Below are 15,408 nucleotides of genomic sequence, written 5' to 3'. Positions count from 1 at the left end.
TTGGATCATCCAGCAGAATCCCTCCGGGTAGCTTGCTTATAGCGAATAGAGAGCCAGGCAGCGATGAGTCTCATTACTTTCTGCATACACTTTATGGGGGCATAGTGCTTCAGAGCGTTAATTGTTTGGATAATCCACCACAATACCTCAGGGTAGCTTGCTTCTAGCGAGTGGAGCGCCACGCAGCATCGAGTCTCATTACTTTCAGCTTATATTCTATTGGGGCATAGTGCTTCAGTGCTTTAATTGCTTGTATCATCCACCACAATACCTCCGGGTAGCTTGCTTCTAGCGAATGGAGCGCCACTCACCGGCGAGTCACATTACTTTCTGGACACATACTGTGTGTGAGCATAGTGCTTCACTGCGTTAATTTTTTGGATCATCCACCACAAACCCTCCAGGTAGCTTGTTTCTAGAGGATCGAGCGCCACGCGGCAGAGAGTCTCATTACTTTCTGCATACACTTTATGAGGGATAGTGCTTCAGTGCGTTGTTTGGATCATCCACCAGAATCCCCCGGGTATCTTTTTTCTAGCGAATGGATCGCCACGCAGGGGTAAGTCCCATTACTTTCTGGACATATATTGTGTGTGAACATATTGCTTCAGTGCCTTAATTGTTTGGATCATCTACCACAATCCCTCCAGGTAGATTGCTACTAGCGAATGGAGCGCAACGCGCTTGCAAGTCTCATTAATTTCTCCAAACACTTTATGAGGGCATAGTGTTTCAGTGCGTTAGTTGTTCGGATCATCCACCACAATGATTCCGGGTAACTAGCTTCTAGCTAATGGAGCGCCACTCAGCGGCAAGTCTCATTACTTTCTGCATACAATTTATGATGGCATAGTGTTTCAAAGCGTTAATTATTTTATCATCCACCACTGTGCCTCCGGGTAGCTTGATTGTAGCGAATGGAGCTCCACGCATCGCCGAGTCTCATTACTTTCTGGACACATACTCAGTGTGTGAGCATAGTGCTTCAGTGCGTTAATTGTTTGGATCATCCACCACAATCGCTCCGGGTAGCTTTTTTCTAGCGAATTTAGCGCCACGTGGAGGCAAGTCTCATTAATTTCTGCATAAACCTTATGATTGCATAGTGCGTCAGTGCGTTAATTGTTTGGATCATCCACCACAATCCCTCCAGGTACCTTTTTTCTAGCGAATGGAGCGCCACGCGGTGGCAAGTCTCACTTCCTTCTGCATGCAAATTATGAGGGAATAGTGCTTCAGTGCGTTTTATTTGTGGGCCTCTATTCAATTTTCTACCGAAAAGCATGTATTTTGTTTTTTTGACTGATAATTTTAGTTTATTTTCTTGACACCAATTGTTTAGGTCTTCAACTATTGCATTTGTTTCCATTTCTATTTCTATTCTTGAATTGGCTGATAATATTATCGCAATATCATCTGCAAAGGCTATTATTTTGTCTATTAGATTGTTAGCATTTAATTTTTCTAGGCAGGGTTGTATCAAAATGTCCCACATTAAGGGTCCTAATATTGAGCCCTGTGGGCAGCCTTTTTCATTACGAATTTGCAACTCCTCTTGCTCCATTTGTACTGAGATTCATCTGTTCCGAAAATAGTGTTTAATGATATTTATCAAATAGGTTGGCATTTCTAGTTTATCGACTAATTTATCGACCAATGATGGGACCCATAGGTTGTGAAATGCTCCCTCTATGTCTACGTAGAGCGACAGGACATATTTACTTTCTGAATTACTCATTCGAATTTGTTCTATGTACTTATTCAGAGCGTCTTCTGTTGATCTGCCCGCTCTGAAGCCAAACTGTAGCGTATCTTCACTCATATTCCTATGTTTGTTAATCCTATTTGCTATAATCTTTTCGTATATTTTACTTATGTTTTTTAGCAGGCAAATTGGGCGATATGAGCTTACATCAGTTGGGTCCCTGTCTTCGTTTTTTAGCAGGATTATTAAATTTGACATTTTCCATGAGTCCGGAAATTCTTGCCGTTGTAGTAGTACATTGCAAAGTCTTGTCAGGTATGGGGTCCATATTTCTCTATTTTTCGTGAAGACTTCATTTGGTATTTCATCCAATCCTGGTGATTTTCCTGTTTTTAGTTTCCTAATGATGTTTTCGATTTCTTCATTTGTTGCCATGTCTTCCTTATTTACCGGTTCTACTTGTGTCGGCTCTTCGAATTTTCTTCTTATTCGTTTCTGATCTTCTGTTTCATCTTCCATTATATCCTTCGGGAAAAACTTTCGTGTTAAATTTTCAATGGTTTCCTTTCTAGTTACTGTATAAGATCCGTCATTTTTTCTTAACGTGCAAAGTGTTAAGGGGTTTATTTTCTTCATTATTAATTTGTATGGAAATCCCCACTGATCAAGCTGTATGTTTTTGGTTAGGAATAGTTCCCAGCTTCTTTCTTTGCTTCTATGATTTCTGTTTCATACTCTTCTTTGGCATTTCTATAAGCTAAGAGTCTTCTTTCTTTCAAACTTGGAATTGCTGTGGCTTGGTAACTTTTTCTTTTTGCTTGCACGATTTTTCTTAATCTTTCCAGTTTAGGTGACCAAAAATCGCCGTATCCTACTCTCTGCGTGGTTTTAGGAGTGGATGCCTCTATTGCCAATTTAGTAGCCTGTTCAATTTTTTGTACTAATTCGTCACTGCTTTTGTTTATGTCCAATTGTGGTAAGGTAAGCTTCTTTTTAAAATTTTCCCAATTTATCTTTTTAATGTTTAACCTTTCTTTATTCTTACTTGGTGTATTTAATTCCATGTTAAATGTTATTATTTCGTGATCGCTTGTTGTTTCTCGATCCCATGTATGCCAATCTGTAATGTTATCAACTAAATTTGGTGTACAGAGTGTTATATCAATATAAGATTCTCCTCGGGAGCCCACAAACGTTGGTTTGTTTCCAGTATTTACGATTACTAATCCATTCTGGGCTATGAAATCTTCCATAATTTCTCCTCTTGTATCTGTAGAGGGTGATCCCCAAGCAGTACTCTTAGCATTCGAGTCTAGAACAAACAATATTTTCTTTTCAGGATTCTGCCAAATGATTTGTTGAAGTTTACCTATAAATATTTCAATGTCTTTGCTATACTGGAAATATGAATTGACTATCCAAAAGGTGTCTGTTCCTTTCGTTATTTCTATACAGATTATCCAATTGTCACAATATTGAGAAAGTTTTAAAGCTTCAATGTTCCTGTACATTATTACTGTGGCTGCTTGGGGTTCTTCACCTCCGTATATGATTTTACTTGTTACAGGAAAAGTTGTTAACTTGTTGTTATGCAGATATGGCTCCTGTATGGCTAAGATATCTATGTTGTTTGTTTCTGTAAATCTTCGTAATTCCATTGTTGCTATTTTCGATTTGTGCGAATTGTTTTGTGCTATTCTAATTGTTGTTAACGTGTTATGCATATTTGGTATAAAAATAGGCATCCATCCCCGTTTTACTGTAGTCGAAACAAATCCTACCATGCGCATTTACCAGTTGTTTATAGACATTCTCTAGATCCCAGTGGATGCCTCTTCTTTCGTATACCTCATCTATTAGATCTAGCAACTCTCTTCCATTAGCTGGCAGATCAAACGTTCTTAGTTCCAATCTATCTATTTCTTCTAAGACTGGATATGTAATCGTTCTTCCTTTTTCGTGGATGTCTCTTACTAGTTGTCTAAATGCTACGTTCAGTATGTTTTTATCTTCAAGCTTGGCTAATCTGTATAGATGGTTCATATTGGGGTACAACATTTTGGGCTCATTAAATATTGTTTTCTCTTCTTCTTCAGTAGAGGTTATCGTGTTGTCTTGTATCCTTTTCTCTTTTGGTGGAAACAGATATTTCTGTTCTCCCGGTGTGAATGAGATTAATGTTTCCTTCTTTGTATCTCCTTTCTCAGTTGGTGTGATGTCTGTATTCTTTGTTCTATTTTCAGGTTCCATTTCCATGTTAGTCATCCTAATTGACCCTTTTAATTCTTTTTCTTCTTTTATGTCGGTTTGAATATATTTGTCCTTGGTTGAAATAGTTTGTTTTCTCTTTCTGTTTAAAAAATCTTCTAATCTTCGTTTATCCCTTTTTTTCTTACTGGGCGGTTTGTTGCGTTTCTTATTTTTTAGTTGTGCTCTTTTATCCATAATTTATCTTGCTTATTATCCGTTCTCGTGCCATCCTGTACGATACACATTCTTCTGTGTTGGGTGTTTGACATTCCTTATGTCTCAACCTGCACGGTACGCATATGTTTTTATTCTTATCTTCACACTCGTCGCTATTGTGTCTTTTTGAGCCACAGTATCTGCACACTTTTCCATCCTTAGCATCACAGTGCTTCATTACATGGCCAAAATCCTGACAAACGTAGCACTGTGGTACTACGATGAAATCTTTGACTTTGTGTGACTCGTAGTCCACGTATACTCTATCTTTGCTTATTAATACCTTCCTTATACCTGGCGTTACTTCAATCACCAGATGGCATTTCTTTTGTCCTTCCTTGCATGCTCTAAATCTGGCTTTGATCTTCTTTGCCTCTTCCATTTCTTCCTCTTCAAAATTTTGTTCTATTATGGCAGCTACAATTTCCTCGTCTTTGACATCTGATGGTATGCCGTAGACTATCATTAAAGGGTTTCGCCTCCTAGTCTCTTCGACTCTAAAATCCTTCTTTATTTGTTCTTTGGAGACAATTTTATTCAAATCTTCCTTGGTAGCTGTTTCCAGGAATACCAGGTCTTTTGTTGTTCTCATCCCTGTGATTTTTAGTTTCTCTTTCCTAGGATCTATTGTCTCTGCCAGTCTTCTTACTGTTTGCTTTGTAGTCTCTCCCTCGTTTGGTCTAATTATCAACGCAGGTTTTGTTCTTGCCGTGACTTCCATTATTTTATTTTCTCTTTCCATTACCTTTCTTCCAATAACCACTTCCGACCATGTTAGGTTTTCATCCTGTTCCTTTTTTCATGTGTATCTTCTATCTTCTTTGAAAGCACCTGTATCTCTTTAACTACAGCTTCTGTATCCGTGCCTTGCTTATTTTCCAATTCTTGTAGCTTTTCTTGTAAGATATGACGTTTTTCCCAGGCGATTTCCGATCTACCAAATGTTTGCTGGGTCTGGATCAATTCTTCTTTCAACTTTTCGTGCTTCTTTTCCAAAAATTTGTAGTCCTCTTCTGCTTTCCTTAATTTTCTGGACGTTTCCTGAAGTTGCTGCTTAATTTCATTCCTACTTTCTGTTATCTCTGCTATTTCCGCCTCCAGTCTTTTATATTGTCGGTCTCGGTCTTGCTTGATCTCAATTTTTTCATCTCTGAGGTCTTCGATCTCTTTCTCTAGTTTTTCATTCTTCTGTTTTAATTCTTCTATGAGTTTTTTGTCTTCTATTCGGCTACCCTTTGCTCCCGACATTAGCTCCATTTCAGTGATAAGTTTCTCCTTCTGCAGGTCATCATATTTAGTCTGAATCTTATCATTCATCCTTTCTAATTGTTCGATCTTTCCAATAAGCTGTGACCGGTCTTTGACCCAGACTGTTACTCTTTTCTTGAACTTCTCTAAATGGCCCCTACCTACATTTTTCCAGTCGAGCAGTCCTTCCAAGTATGTCATTTCCTGTTCCATTTGCAGGATTGTGTCAAAGCCCGGCTCCTCCATTGTGGCTTTTCTGGTTTGGTGTTCAGGCATCTCCATCTCTTCTCTCCCTCTTTTTCTTTGTTCCGTGTTTTCGTCAATTTTGGTAGTTCTTACGACTGGTGATTGATCCCTAGCTGGCGTGCCCGGTGGCGATCTATACATGGCCATTTTCCACGTTCAACTTGTCTTCCTACAAGTGTAGTTTAGTTATGATAGAGTCACTGTTTGAAAGTTATGAATAGTATACGTACTGCACTCGCTAACACAAAAGTCTCGATGGGCAAATTTTTTTTTTGTTTTTACGCGATTTCACTGAGACTTGGTGTGGGCACTAAGGACGTCTTCCCCGATCGGGGGAACCTGAGAGGGGGACGATTCCCGGGAGTGAAGGGGGGTTCGATGGTGGATAAAATTTTTACCCCGGAAATCAAAAAATATAGAAAATGTCGCGAGGGGATTGGGGGAGGGGGTCACATATATTCTTCCGAAAATGGGGTCAAAGGTCAAGACCTACCCCATTTTTGGTCGAATATGTTTTCGGGAGAGGCAGGACCATGGGGAAGTAGGGAGGAGGGTTGAGGATCCACCTAAAAAAAATCAGATCCCTGGTCCTTTCGGTTTGGACTCCATAGTGCCCTAGAGTTGGCTTAAAAGCCCATGTTATATTTCATTGTTTCTTATAAGAAAAATTCTAAGTTCAGTTTTGTTGAAGATATACGGTACTAAGTTCAGACTTACCAGAAAGATGTGATCCTATGTTGCCTAGTGTTAAGCCGCACTAGTGAGTTCGTTTACTTGTCCTTGGTTGCTTCAGCAGGAAATGCTGATCTTTTATTTTTTACTTTTTAAAAATTCTTCCTGCTCTCGCCACATGTAAAAGCACACACAACACTATTTAGATCGAGAAAACTGGTCCAGTTTTTTGTCTATATGTTCTAAACGGTTGTCCCGATTTTGATGCGGTTCCTTTGTTGGACTCTGGACACATTCACTGTTTGAATGGTATGTAGCACTACACATAAACAGCACTTTTACCCACTTTTTTCGGCTCCTACTCTGCAGCAGAAAAAAACACGTCTTTTCACTCCAATCAATCACCTTACGTTATGCATACAAATTATGAGGACATGGTGCTTGAGTGCGTTAATTGTTTGAATCATCCACCACAGTGCATCCGGGTAGCTTGAATCTAGCGAATGGTGCGCCACGCATCGGCGAGTCTTATTACTTTCTGGACACATATTGTGTGTGAGCATAGTGCTTCAGTGCGTTAATTGTTTGGATCATCCACCACAATCGCTCCGGGTAGCTTTCTTCTACTGAATGGAGCGCCACGTGGAGGCAAGTCTCATTATTTTCTGCATAAACTTTATGATTCCATAGTGCTTCAGTGCGTTAATTGTTTTGATCATCCACCATAATCCCTCCAGGTACCTTGCTTCTAGCGAATGGAGCGCCAGGCGTTGGCAAGTCTCATTACTTTCTGCATACAATTTTTTTTAAGGCTCAGGCCCGTCTTTCAGAACCGGTATCTGAAAATTAAAACGGGCACGGGTTATCATCATTGCCTTTTATTTCTTTAATTTATTTTGTTTTGCATTTTGAAATAGGTGAAGGGATTTGAATTAGGGAGGGAAAGGAAACCACAAACAAGAAACAAGAGACAAGAAAACGAAACAAAAACAAAACAAAACAAAGAATGAACAAAGAATAAACTATGCAAAACTCAACTATTGACTGTTGTAATTTCCAAAGTGCTATAACCATTGAGCTTGACCCTATCATATTCTAATATTAAACTATGCAATACTCAACTATCTACTAATACTATTTCCAGGGTATTTGACCATTGATCTTGACACTAACTTGTTCTGATACTCAATTGTTTGCTAATCAAATCAAGATTATCTAAACTCTTCTGATCTGCGTTGTCATTTCCTACCTCTGTTTGGTATTTTTATTTATTTGATTTTGATCTTGTTAGTATTTAGTTAGTTACTTCTAGCTGTTTAGCTACTTCTATTTTTGGTATATTTATGTCTGTACGTAATATTAGTATTATTATTATTATTACCATTCTTCTTCTTCTTATTATTATTATTATTATTATTATTGGAGTTATTTAAACTTTGTTTCTTTACTTAGCTTGGTTGAGTCCATATTTATTAGCTATGATTATTATGTTTTATTTTTTTTAAATATGCTTTATTTATTTATTCTATTTCTTTTTAATTTAATTTAATTTATTCTATTTTTGAATTTAATGTTTATTTAATGTTTATTTTTTACTATGTTATTTCATTTACTTTGATGGACTTCTTCTATCTTCAGGTTTTCCCTGTATGAGCTTGGTTTTCACCTGCTATTTCAAGTTTCTCTCCTGTGATCATATTTAATTCTTTCACTAATTATACACTGGTTTTTCCCTGTATATTTTGCCCGTTTCACACACTAAAAGCACTAAGAACACTAAGTTGACACATAAACCGCATTCACCAAAACACACTAAGCCACACTAGTCTTCACTAATCCATACCGCATTCCTCTTAATAGTCCCTTGAGTCTTCGTTTATTGAATGTTCTCGTGGTTGCAATAGATTTCCTCCCAATAACACAGGTTTGAGGTCCAGGGCCCATTCAGAGTACTTAGTGTGGATCCTGGTCAGAGGTATCCTTCCACCTGTGCCAATATAGGGATCAATCTCCATTAACATACCGTTATTGAGTCATTCACGAAGTAAACTTGTCTCCTATGGGGACATAGTCACAGCCAACACGCACACGGACACACAGATGGACCCGCCACCCAAAGGAAAGACACTTCCAAAAACACACTCTAGTGCGTCCGGAGTTCCGTTCCAAGTCACCTATGCCTGGAGACGCACTAGCACAACCACACTCGTCCTCCCCGGCAGATACGGAGTTCCAGTATCTTCCACGAGACGTTCTGAGGTCTCCGGTCCTGAGGAGAAACTGGATTCCATTCATCCTTCCACATTCATTCTGCTCTTGTTTTTCTTATGTGTTTTTCTCTATAGAATTGTTCTTTTTTAGTTTCGAGTAAAGGTCTGTTATTTTCTTCAGGATATTGTAATCTTTCTCGCTTCTCATTATATCAGCTATCGTCTTCTGTCTTATGTCCACTCTTTCCTTAAATAACTCTTCGAGAAAGGGGCACCAGAGTATATGATGCTCTGGTGTCCCCGTTTCACCACATTCACAAATTGAATTGTCTTTGACCTGTATTTTTTGTAGGTAGGTTTCATATGGGCCATGTCCCGTTAGAAAATGAATGAGTCCTAGGGCTGGGTCAAGAAACTTTATTTGTTCTCTGATTTCTACCGTTGGTATAATATTTCTAAGTCTTTGTGACTTAGCAGAGTGCGTCCATTCAATATTCCACATTTTTTTGATTCTTTCTTCAATCTCTTGGGCGCTTTCAAAAACATCACCCAACAGTGCCCTTACCTCTTCTTTATTGTTCCTTTTCATCCAATAATTTGCCGCTCTCTGTACTGCTATTAAGTTCAAAGGCTTGACATCAAGTAACAAACACAGGGCATTGTTGGGGGTGGTGCTATATGCACCACTTAATCTCATCAGAAGGTTTCTTTGTGGTCTGATAAAGTTTTCTTTTATTCTCTTGTTTTGAAGTAGTCTGTGCACCCATATGCTAGATCCGTAAGTCATTGTAGCACATAGCAGGGATTCGTGATACAATTTTAATATTTTGTTAGGCAATTTATATTTATTTTTACCTCGGGTTATCAATTTATTTGTCACCTTATTTCCTCTCGTAACGGTTTCTTGAATGTGTTTACCATAGTTCAGGTTTTCATCAATTGTTATCCCTAGGTATCTAAATTCTTTAACTCTGTCTATTTTATGATTGCCTAGTTTTATTTGTGGGCCTCTATTCAATTTTCTACCGAAAAGCATGTATTTTGTTTTTTTGACTGATAATTTTAGTTTATTTTCTTGACACCAATTGTTTAGGTCTTCAACTATTGCATTTGTTTCCATTTCTATTTCTATTCTTGAATTGGCTGATAATATTATCGCAATATCATCTGCAAAGGCTATTATTTTGTCTATTAGATTGTTAGCATTTAATTTTTCTAGGCAGGGTTGTATCAAAATGTCCCACATTAAGGGTCCTAATATTGAGCCCTGTGGGCAGCCTTTTTCATTACGAATTTGCAACTCCTCTTGCTCCATTTGTACTGAGCTCCATCTGTTCCGAAAATAGTGTTTAATTATATTTATCAAATAGGTTGGCATTTCTAGTTTATCGACTAATTTATCGACCAATGATGGGACCCATAGGTTGTGAAATGCTCCCTCTATGTCTACGTAGAGCGACAGGACATATTTACTTTCTGAATTACTCATTCGAATTTGTTCTATGTACTTATTCAGAGCGTCTTCTGTTGATCTGCCCGCTCTGAAGCCAAACTGTAGCGTATCTTCACTCATATTCCTATGTTTGTTAATCCTATTTGCTATAATCTTTTCGTATATTTTACTTATGTTTTTTAGCAGGCAAATTGGGCGATATGAGCTTACATCAGTTGGGTCCCTGTCTTCGTTTTTTAGCAGGATTATTAAATTTGACATTTTCCATGAGTCCGGAAATTCTTGCCTTTGTAGTAGTACATTGCAAAGTCTTGTCAGGTACGGGGTCCATATTTCTCTATTTTTCGTGAAGACTTCATTTGGTATTTCATCCAATCCTGGTGATTTTCCTGTTTTTAGTTTCCTAATGATGTTTTCGATTTCTTCATTTGTTGCCATGTCTTCCTTATTTACCGGTTCTACTTGTGTCGGCTCTTCGAATTTTCTTCTTATTCGTTTCTGATCTTCTGTTTCATTTTCCATTATATCCTTCGGAAAAACTTTCGTGTCAAATTTTCAATGGTTTCCTTTCTAGTTACTGTATAAGATCCGTCATTTTTTCTTAACGTGCAAAGTGTTAAGGGGTTTATTTTCTTCATTATTAATTTGTATGGAAATCCCCACTGATCAAGCTGTATGTTTCTGGTTAGGAATAGTTCCCAGCTTCTTTCTTTGCTTCTATGATTTCTGTTTCATACTCTTCTTTGGCATTTCTATAAGCTAAGAGTCTTCTTTCATTCAAACTTGGAATTGCTGTGGCTTGATAACTTTTTCTTTTTGCTCGCACGATTTTTCTTAATCTTTCCAGTTTAGGTGACCAAAAATCGCCGTATCCTACTCTCTGCGTGGTTTTAGGAGTGGATGCCTCTATTGCCAATTTAGTAGCCTGTTCAATTTTTTGTACTAATTCGTCACTGCTTTTGTCTATGTCCAATTGTGGTAAGGTAAGCTTCTTTTTAAAATTTTCCCAATTTATCTTTTTAATGTTTAACCTTTCTTTATTCTTACTTGGTGTATTTAATTCCATGTTAAATGTTATTATTTCGTGATCGCTTGTTGTTTCTCGATCCCATGTATGCCAATCTGTAATGTTATCAACTAAATTTGGTGTACAGAGTGTTATATCAATATAAGATTCTCCTCGGGAGCCCACAAACGTTGGTTTGTTTCCAGTATTTACGATTACTAATCCATTCTGGGCTATGAAATCTTCCATAATTTCTCCTCTTGTATCTGTAGAGGGTGATCCCCAAGCAGTACTCTTAGCATTCGAGTCTAGAACAAACAATATTTTCTTTTCAGGATTCTGCCAAATGATTTGTTGAAGTTTACCTATAAATATTTCAATGTCTTTGCTATACTGGAAATATGAATTGACTATCCAAAAGGTGTCTGTTCCTTTCGTTATTTCTATACAGATTATCCAATTGTCACAATATTGAGAAAGTTTTAAAGCTTCAATGTTCCTGTTCATTATTACTGTGGCTGCTTGGGGTTCTTCACCTCCGTATATGATTTTACTTGTTACAGGAAAAGTTGTTAACTTGTTGTTATGCAGATATGGCTCCTGTATGGCTAAGATATCTATGTTGTTTGTTTCTGTAAATCTTCGTAATTCCATTGTTGCTATTTTCGATTTGTGCGAATTGTTTTGTGCTATTCTAATTGTTGTTAACGTGTTATGCATATTTGGTATAAAAATAGGCATCCATCCCCGTTTTACTGTAGTCGAAACAAATCCTACCATGCGCATTTACCAGTTGTTTATAGACATTCTCTAGATCCCAGTGGATGCCTCTTCTTTCGTATACCTCATCTATTAGATCTAGCAACTCTCTTCCATTAGCTGGCAGATCAAACGTTCTTAGTTCCAATCTATCTATTTCTTCTAAGACTGGATATGTAATCGTTCTTCCTTTTTCGTGGATGTCTCTTACTAGTTGTCTAAATGCTACGTTCAGTATGTTTTTATCTTCAAGCTTGGCTAATCTGTATAGATGGTTCATATTGGGGTACAACATTTTGGGCTCATTAAATATTGTTTTCTCTTCTTCTTCAGTAGAGGTTATCGTGTTGTCTTGTATCCTTTTCTCTTTTGGTGGAAACAGATATTTCTGTTCTCCCGGTGTGAATGAGATTAATGTTTCCTTCTTTGTATCTCCTTTCTCAGTTGGTGTGATGTCTGTATTCTTTGTTCTATTTTCAGGTTCCATTTCCATGTTAGTCATCCTAATTGACCCTTTTAATTCTTTTTCTTCTTTTATGTCGGTTTGAATATATTTGTCCTTGGTTGAAATAGTTTGTTTTCTCTTTCTGTTTAAAAAATCTTCTAATCTTCGTTTATCCCTTTTTTTCTTACTGGGCGGTTTGTTGCGTTTCTTATTTTTTAGTTGTGCTCTTTTATCCATAATTTATCTTGCTTATTATCCGTTCTCGTGCCATCCTGTACGATACACATTCTTCTGTGTTGGGTGTTTGACATTCCTTATGTCTCAACCTGCACGGTACGCATATGTTTTTATTCTTATCTTCACACTCGTCGCTATTGTGTCTTTTTGAGCCACAGTATCTGCACACTTTTCCATCCTTAGCATCACAGTGCTTCATTACATGGCCAAAATCCTGACAAACGTAGCACTGTGGTACTACGATGAAATCTTTGACTTTGTGTGACTCGTAGTCCACGTATACTCTATCTTTGCTTATTAATACCTTCCTTATACCTGGCGTTACTTCAATCACCAGATGGCATTTCTTTTGTCCTTCCTTGCATGCTCTAAATCTGGCTTTGATCTTCTTTGCCTCTTCCATTTCTTCCTCTTCAAAATTTTGTTCTATTATGGCAGCTACAATTTCCTCGTCTTTGACATCTGATGGTATGCCGTAGACTATCATTAAAGGGTTTCGCCTCCTAGTCTCTTCGACTCTAAAATCCTTCTTTATTTGTTCTTTGGAGACAATTTTATTCAAATCTTCCTTGGTAGCTGTTTCCAGGAATACCAGGTCTTTTGTTGTTCTCATCCCTGTGATTTTTAGTTTCTCTTTCCTAGGATCTATTGTCTCTGCCAGTCTTCTTACTGTTTGCTTTGTAGTCTCTCCCTCGTTTGGTCTAATTATCAACGCAGGTTTTGTTCTTGCCGTGACTTCCATTATTTTATTTTCTCTTTCCATTACCTTTCTTCCAATAACCACTTCCGACCATGTTAGGTTTTCATCCTGTTCCTTTTTTCATGTGTATCTTCTATCTTCTTTGAAAGCACCTGTATCTCTTTAACTACAGCTTCTGTATCCGTGCCTTGCTTATTTTCCAATTCTTGTAGCTTTTCTTGTAAGATATGACGTTGTTTTTCCCAGGCGATTTCCGATCTACCAAATGTTTGCTGGGTCTGGATCAATTCTTCTTTCAACTTTTCGTGCTTCTTTTCCAAAAATTTGTAGTCCTCTTCTGCTTTCCTTAATTTTCTGGACGTTTCCTGAAGTTGCTGCTTAATTTCATTCCTACTTTCTGTTATCTCTGCTATTTCCGCCTCCAGTCTTTTATATTGTCGGTCTCGGTCTTGCTTGATCTCAATTTTTTCATCTCTGAGGTCTTCGATCTCTTTCTCTAGTTTTTCATTCTTCTGTTTTAATTCTTCTATGAGTTTTTTGTCTTCTATTCGGCTACCCTTTGCTCCCGACATTAGCTCCATTTCAGTGATAAGTTTCTCCTTCTGCAGGTCATCATATTTAGTCTGAATCTTATCATTCATCCTTTCTAATTGTTCGATCTTTCCAATAAGCTGTGACCGGTCTTTGACCCAGACTGTTACTCTTTTCTTGAACTTCTCTAAATGGCCCCTACCTACATTTTTCCAGTCGAGCAGTCCTTCCAAGTATGTCATTTCCTGTTCCATTTGCAGGATTGTGTCAAAGCCCGGCTCCTCCATTGTGGCTTTTCTGGTTTGGTGTTCAGGCATCTCCATCTCTTCTCTCCCTCTTTTTCTTTGTTCCGTGTTTTCGTCAATTTTGGTAGTTCTTACGACTGGTGATTGATCCCTAGCTGGCGTGCCCGGTGGCGATCTATACATGGCCATTTTCCACGTTCAACTTGTCTTCCTACAAGTGTAGTTTAGTTATGATAGAGTCACTGTTTGAAAGTTATGAATAGTATACGTACTGCACTCGCTAACACAAAAGTCTCGATGGGCAAATTTTTTTTTTTTGTTTTTACGCGATTTCACTGAGACTTGGTGTGGGCACTAAGGACGTCTTCCCCGATCGGGGGAACCTGAGAGGGGGACGATTCCCGGGAGTGAAGGGGGGTTCGATGGTGGATAAAATTTTTACCCCGGAAATCAAAAAATATAGAAAATGTCGCGAGGGGATTGGGGGAGGGGGTCACATATATTCTTCCGAAAATGGGGTCAAAGGTCAAGACCTACCCCATTTTTGGTCGAATATGTTTTCGGGAGAGGCAGGACCATGGGGAAGTAGGGAGGAGGGTTGAGGATCCACCTAAAAAAAATCAGATCCCTGGTCCTTTCGGTTTGGACTCCATAGTGCCCTAGAGTTGGCTTAAAAGCCCATGTTATATTTCATTGTTTCTTATAAGAAAAATTCTAAGTTCAGTTTTGTTGAAGATATACGGTACTAAGTTCAGACTTACCAGAAAGATGTGATCCTATGTTGCCTAGTGTTAAGCCGCACTAGTGAGTTCGTTTACTTGTCCTTGGTTGCTTCAGCAGGAAATGCTGATCTTTTATTTTTTACTTTTTAAAAATTCTTCCTGCTCTCGCCACATGTAAAAGCACACACAACACTATTTAGATCGAGAAAACTGGTCCAGTTTTTTGTCTATATGTTCTAAACGGTTGTCCCGATTTTGATGCGGTTCCTTTGTTGGACTCTGGACACATTCACTGTTTGAATGGTATGTAGCACTACACATAAACAGCACTTTTACCCACTTTTTTCGGCTCCTACTCTGCAGCAGAAAAAAACACGTCTTTTCACTCCAATCAATCACCTTACGTTATGCATACAAATTATGAGGACATGGTGCTTGAGTGCGTTAATTGTTTGAATCATCCACCACAGTGCATCCGGGTAGCTTGAATCTAGCGAATGGTGCGCCACGCATCGGCGAGTCTTATTACTTTCTGGACACATATTGTGTGTGAGCATAGTGCTTCAGTGCGTTAATTGTTTGGATCATCCACCACAATCGCTCCGGGTAGCTTTCTTCTACTGAATGGAGCGCCACGTGGAGGCAAGTCTCATTATTTTCTGCATAAACTTTATGATTCCATAGTGCTTCAGTGCGTTAATTGTTTTGATCATCCACCATAATCCCTCCAGGTACCTTGCTTCTAGCGAATGGAGCGCCAGGC

The 15,408-nt window shown here is 38.3% G+C and overlaps 2 protein-coding genes across 2 annotated transcripts; both read right to left on the bottom strand.

Annotated features, from left to right (window-relative positions):
* Positions 1–2,388: 2,388 nt before the first annotated feature.
* LOC145687223 (uncharacterized) lies at positions 2,389–3,363 on the bottom strand. The gene has a single exon (XM_081760692.1). The coding sequence runs from the start codon at positions 3,361–3,363 to the stop codon at positions 2,389–2,391; it is 975 nt and encodes a 324-aa protein (XP_081616818.1).
* Positions 3,364–10,685: 7,322 nt separating this feature from the next.
* Positions 10,686–11,660, bottom strand: LOC145687222 (uncharacterized). The gene has a single exon (XM_081760691.1). It carries the CDS (start codon positions 11,658–11,660, stop codon positions 10,686–10,688), a length of 975 nt encoding a protein of 324 aa, XP_081616817.1.
* Positions 11,661–15,408: the final 3,748 nt, after the last annotated feature.

Source organism: Thermobia domestica, chromosome 6 (genome assembly GCF_964235325.1).
Source record: "Thermobia domestica chromosome 6, izTheDome1.hap1.1, whole genome shotgun sequence".
Lineage (NCBI taxonomy): Eukaryota > Metazoa > Arthropoda > Insecta > Zygentoma > Lepismatidae > Thermobia > Thermobia domestica.
This window is presented reverse-complemented; position numbering and strand designations above follow the sequence as displayed.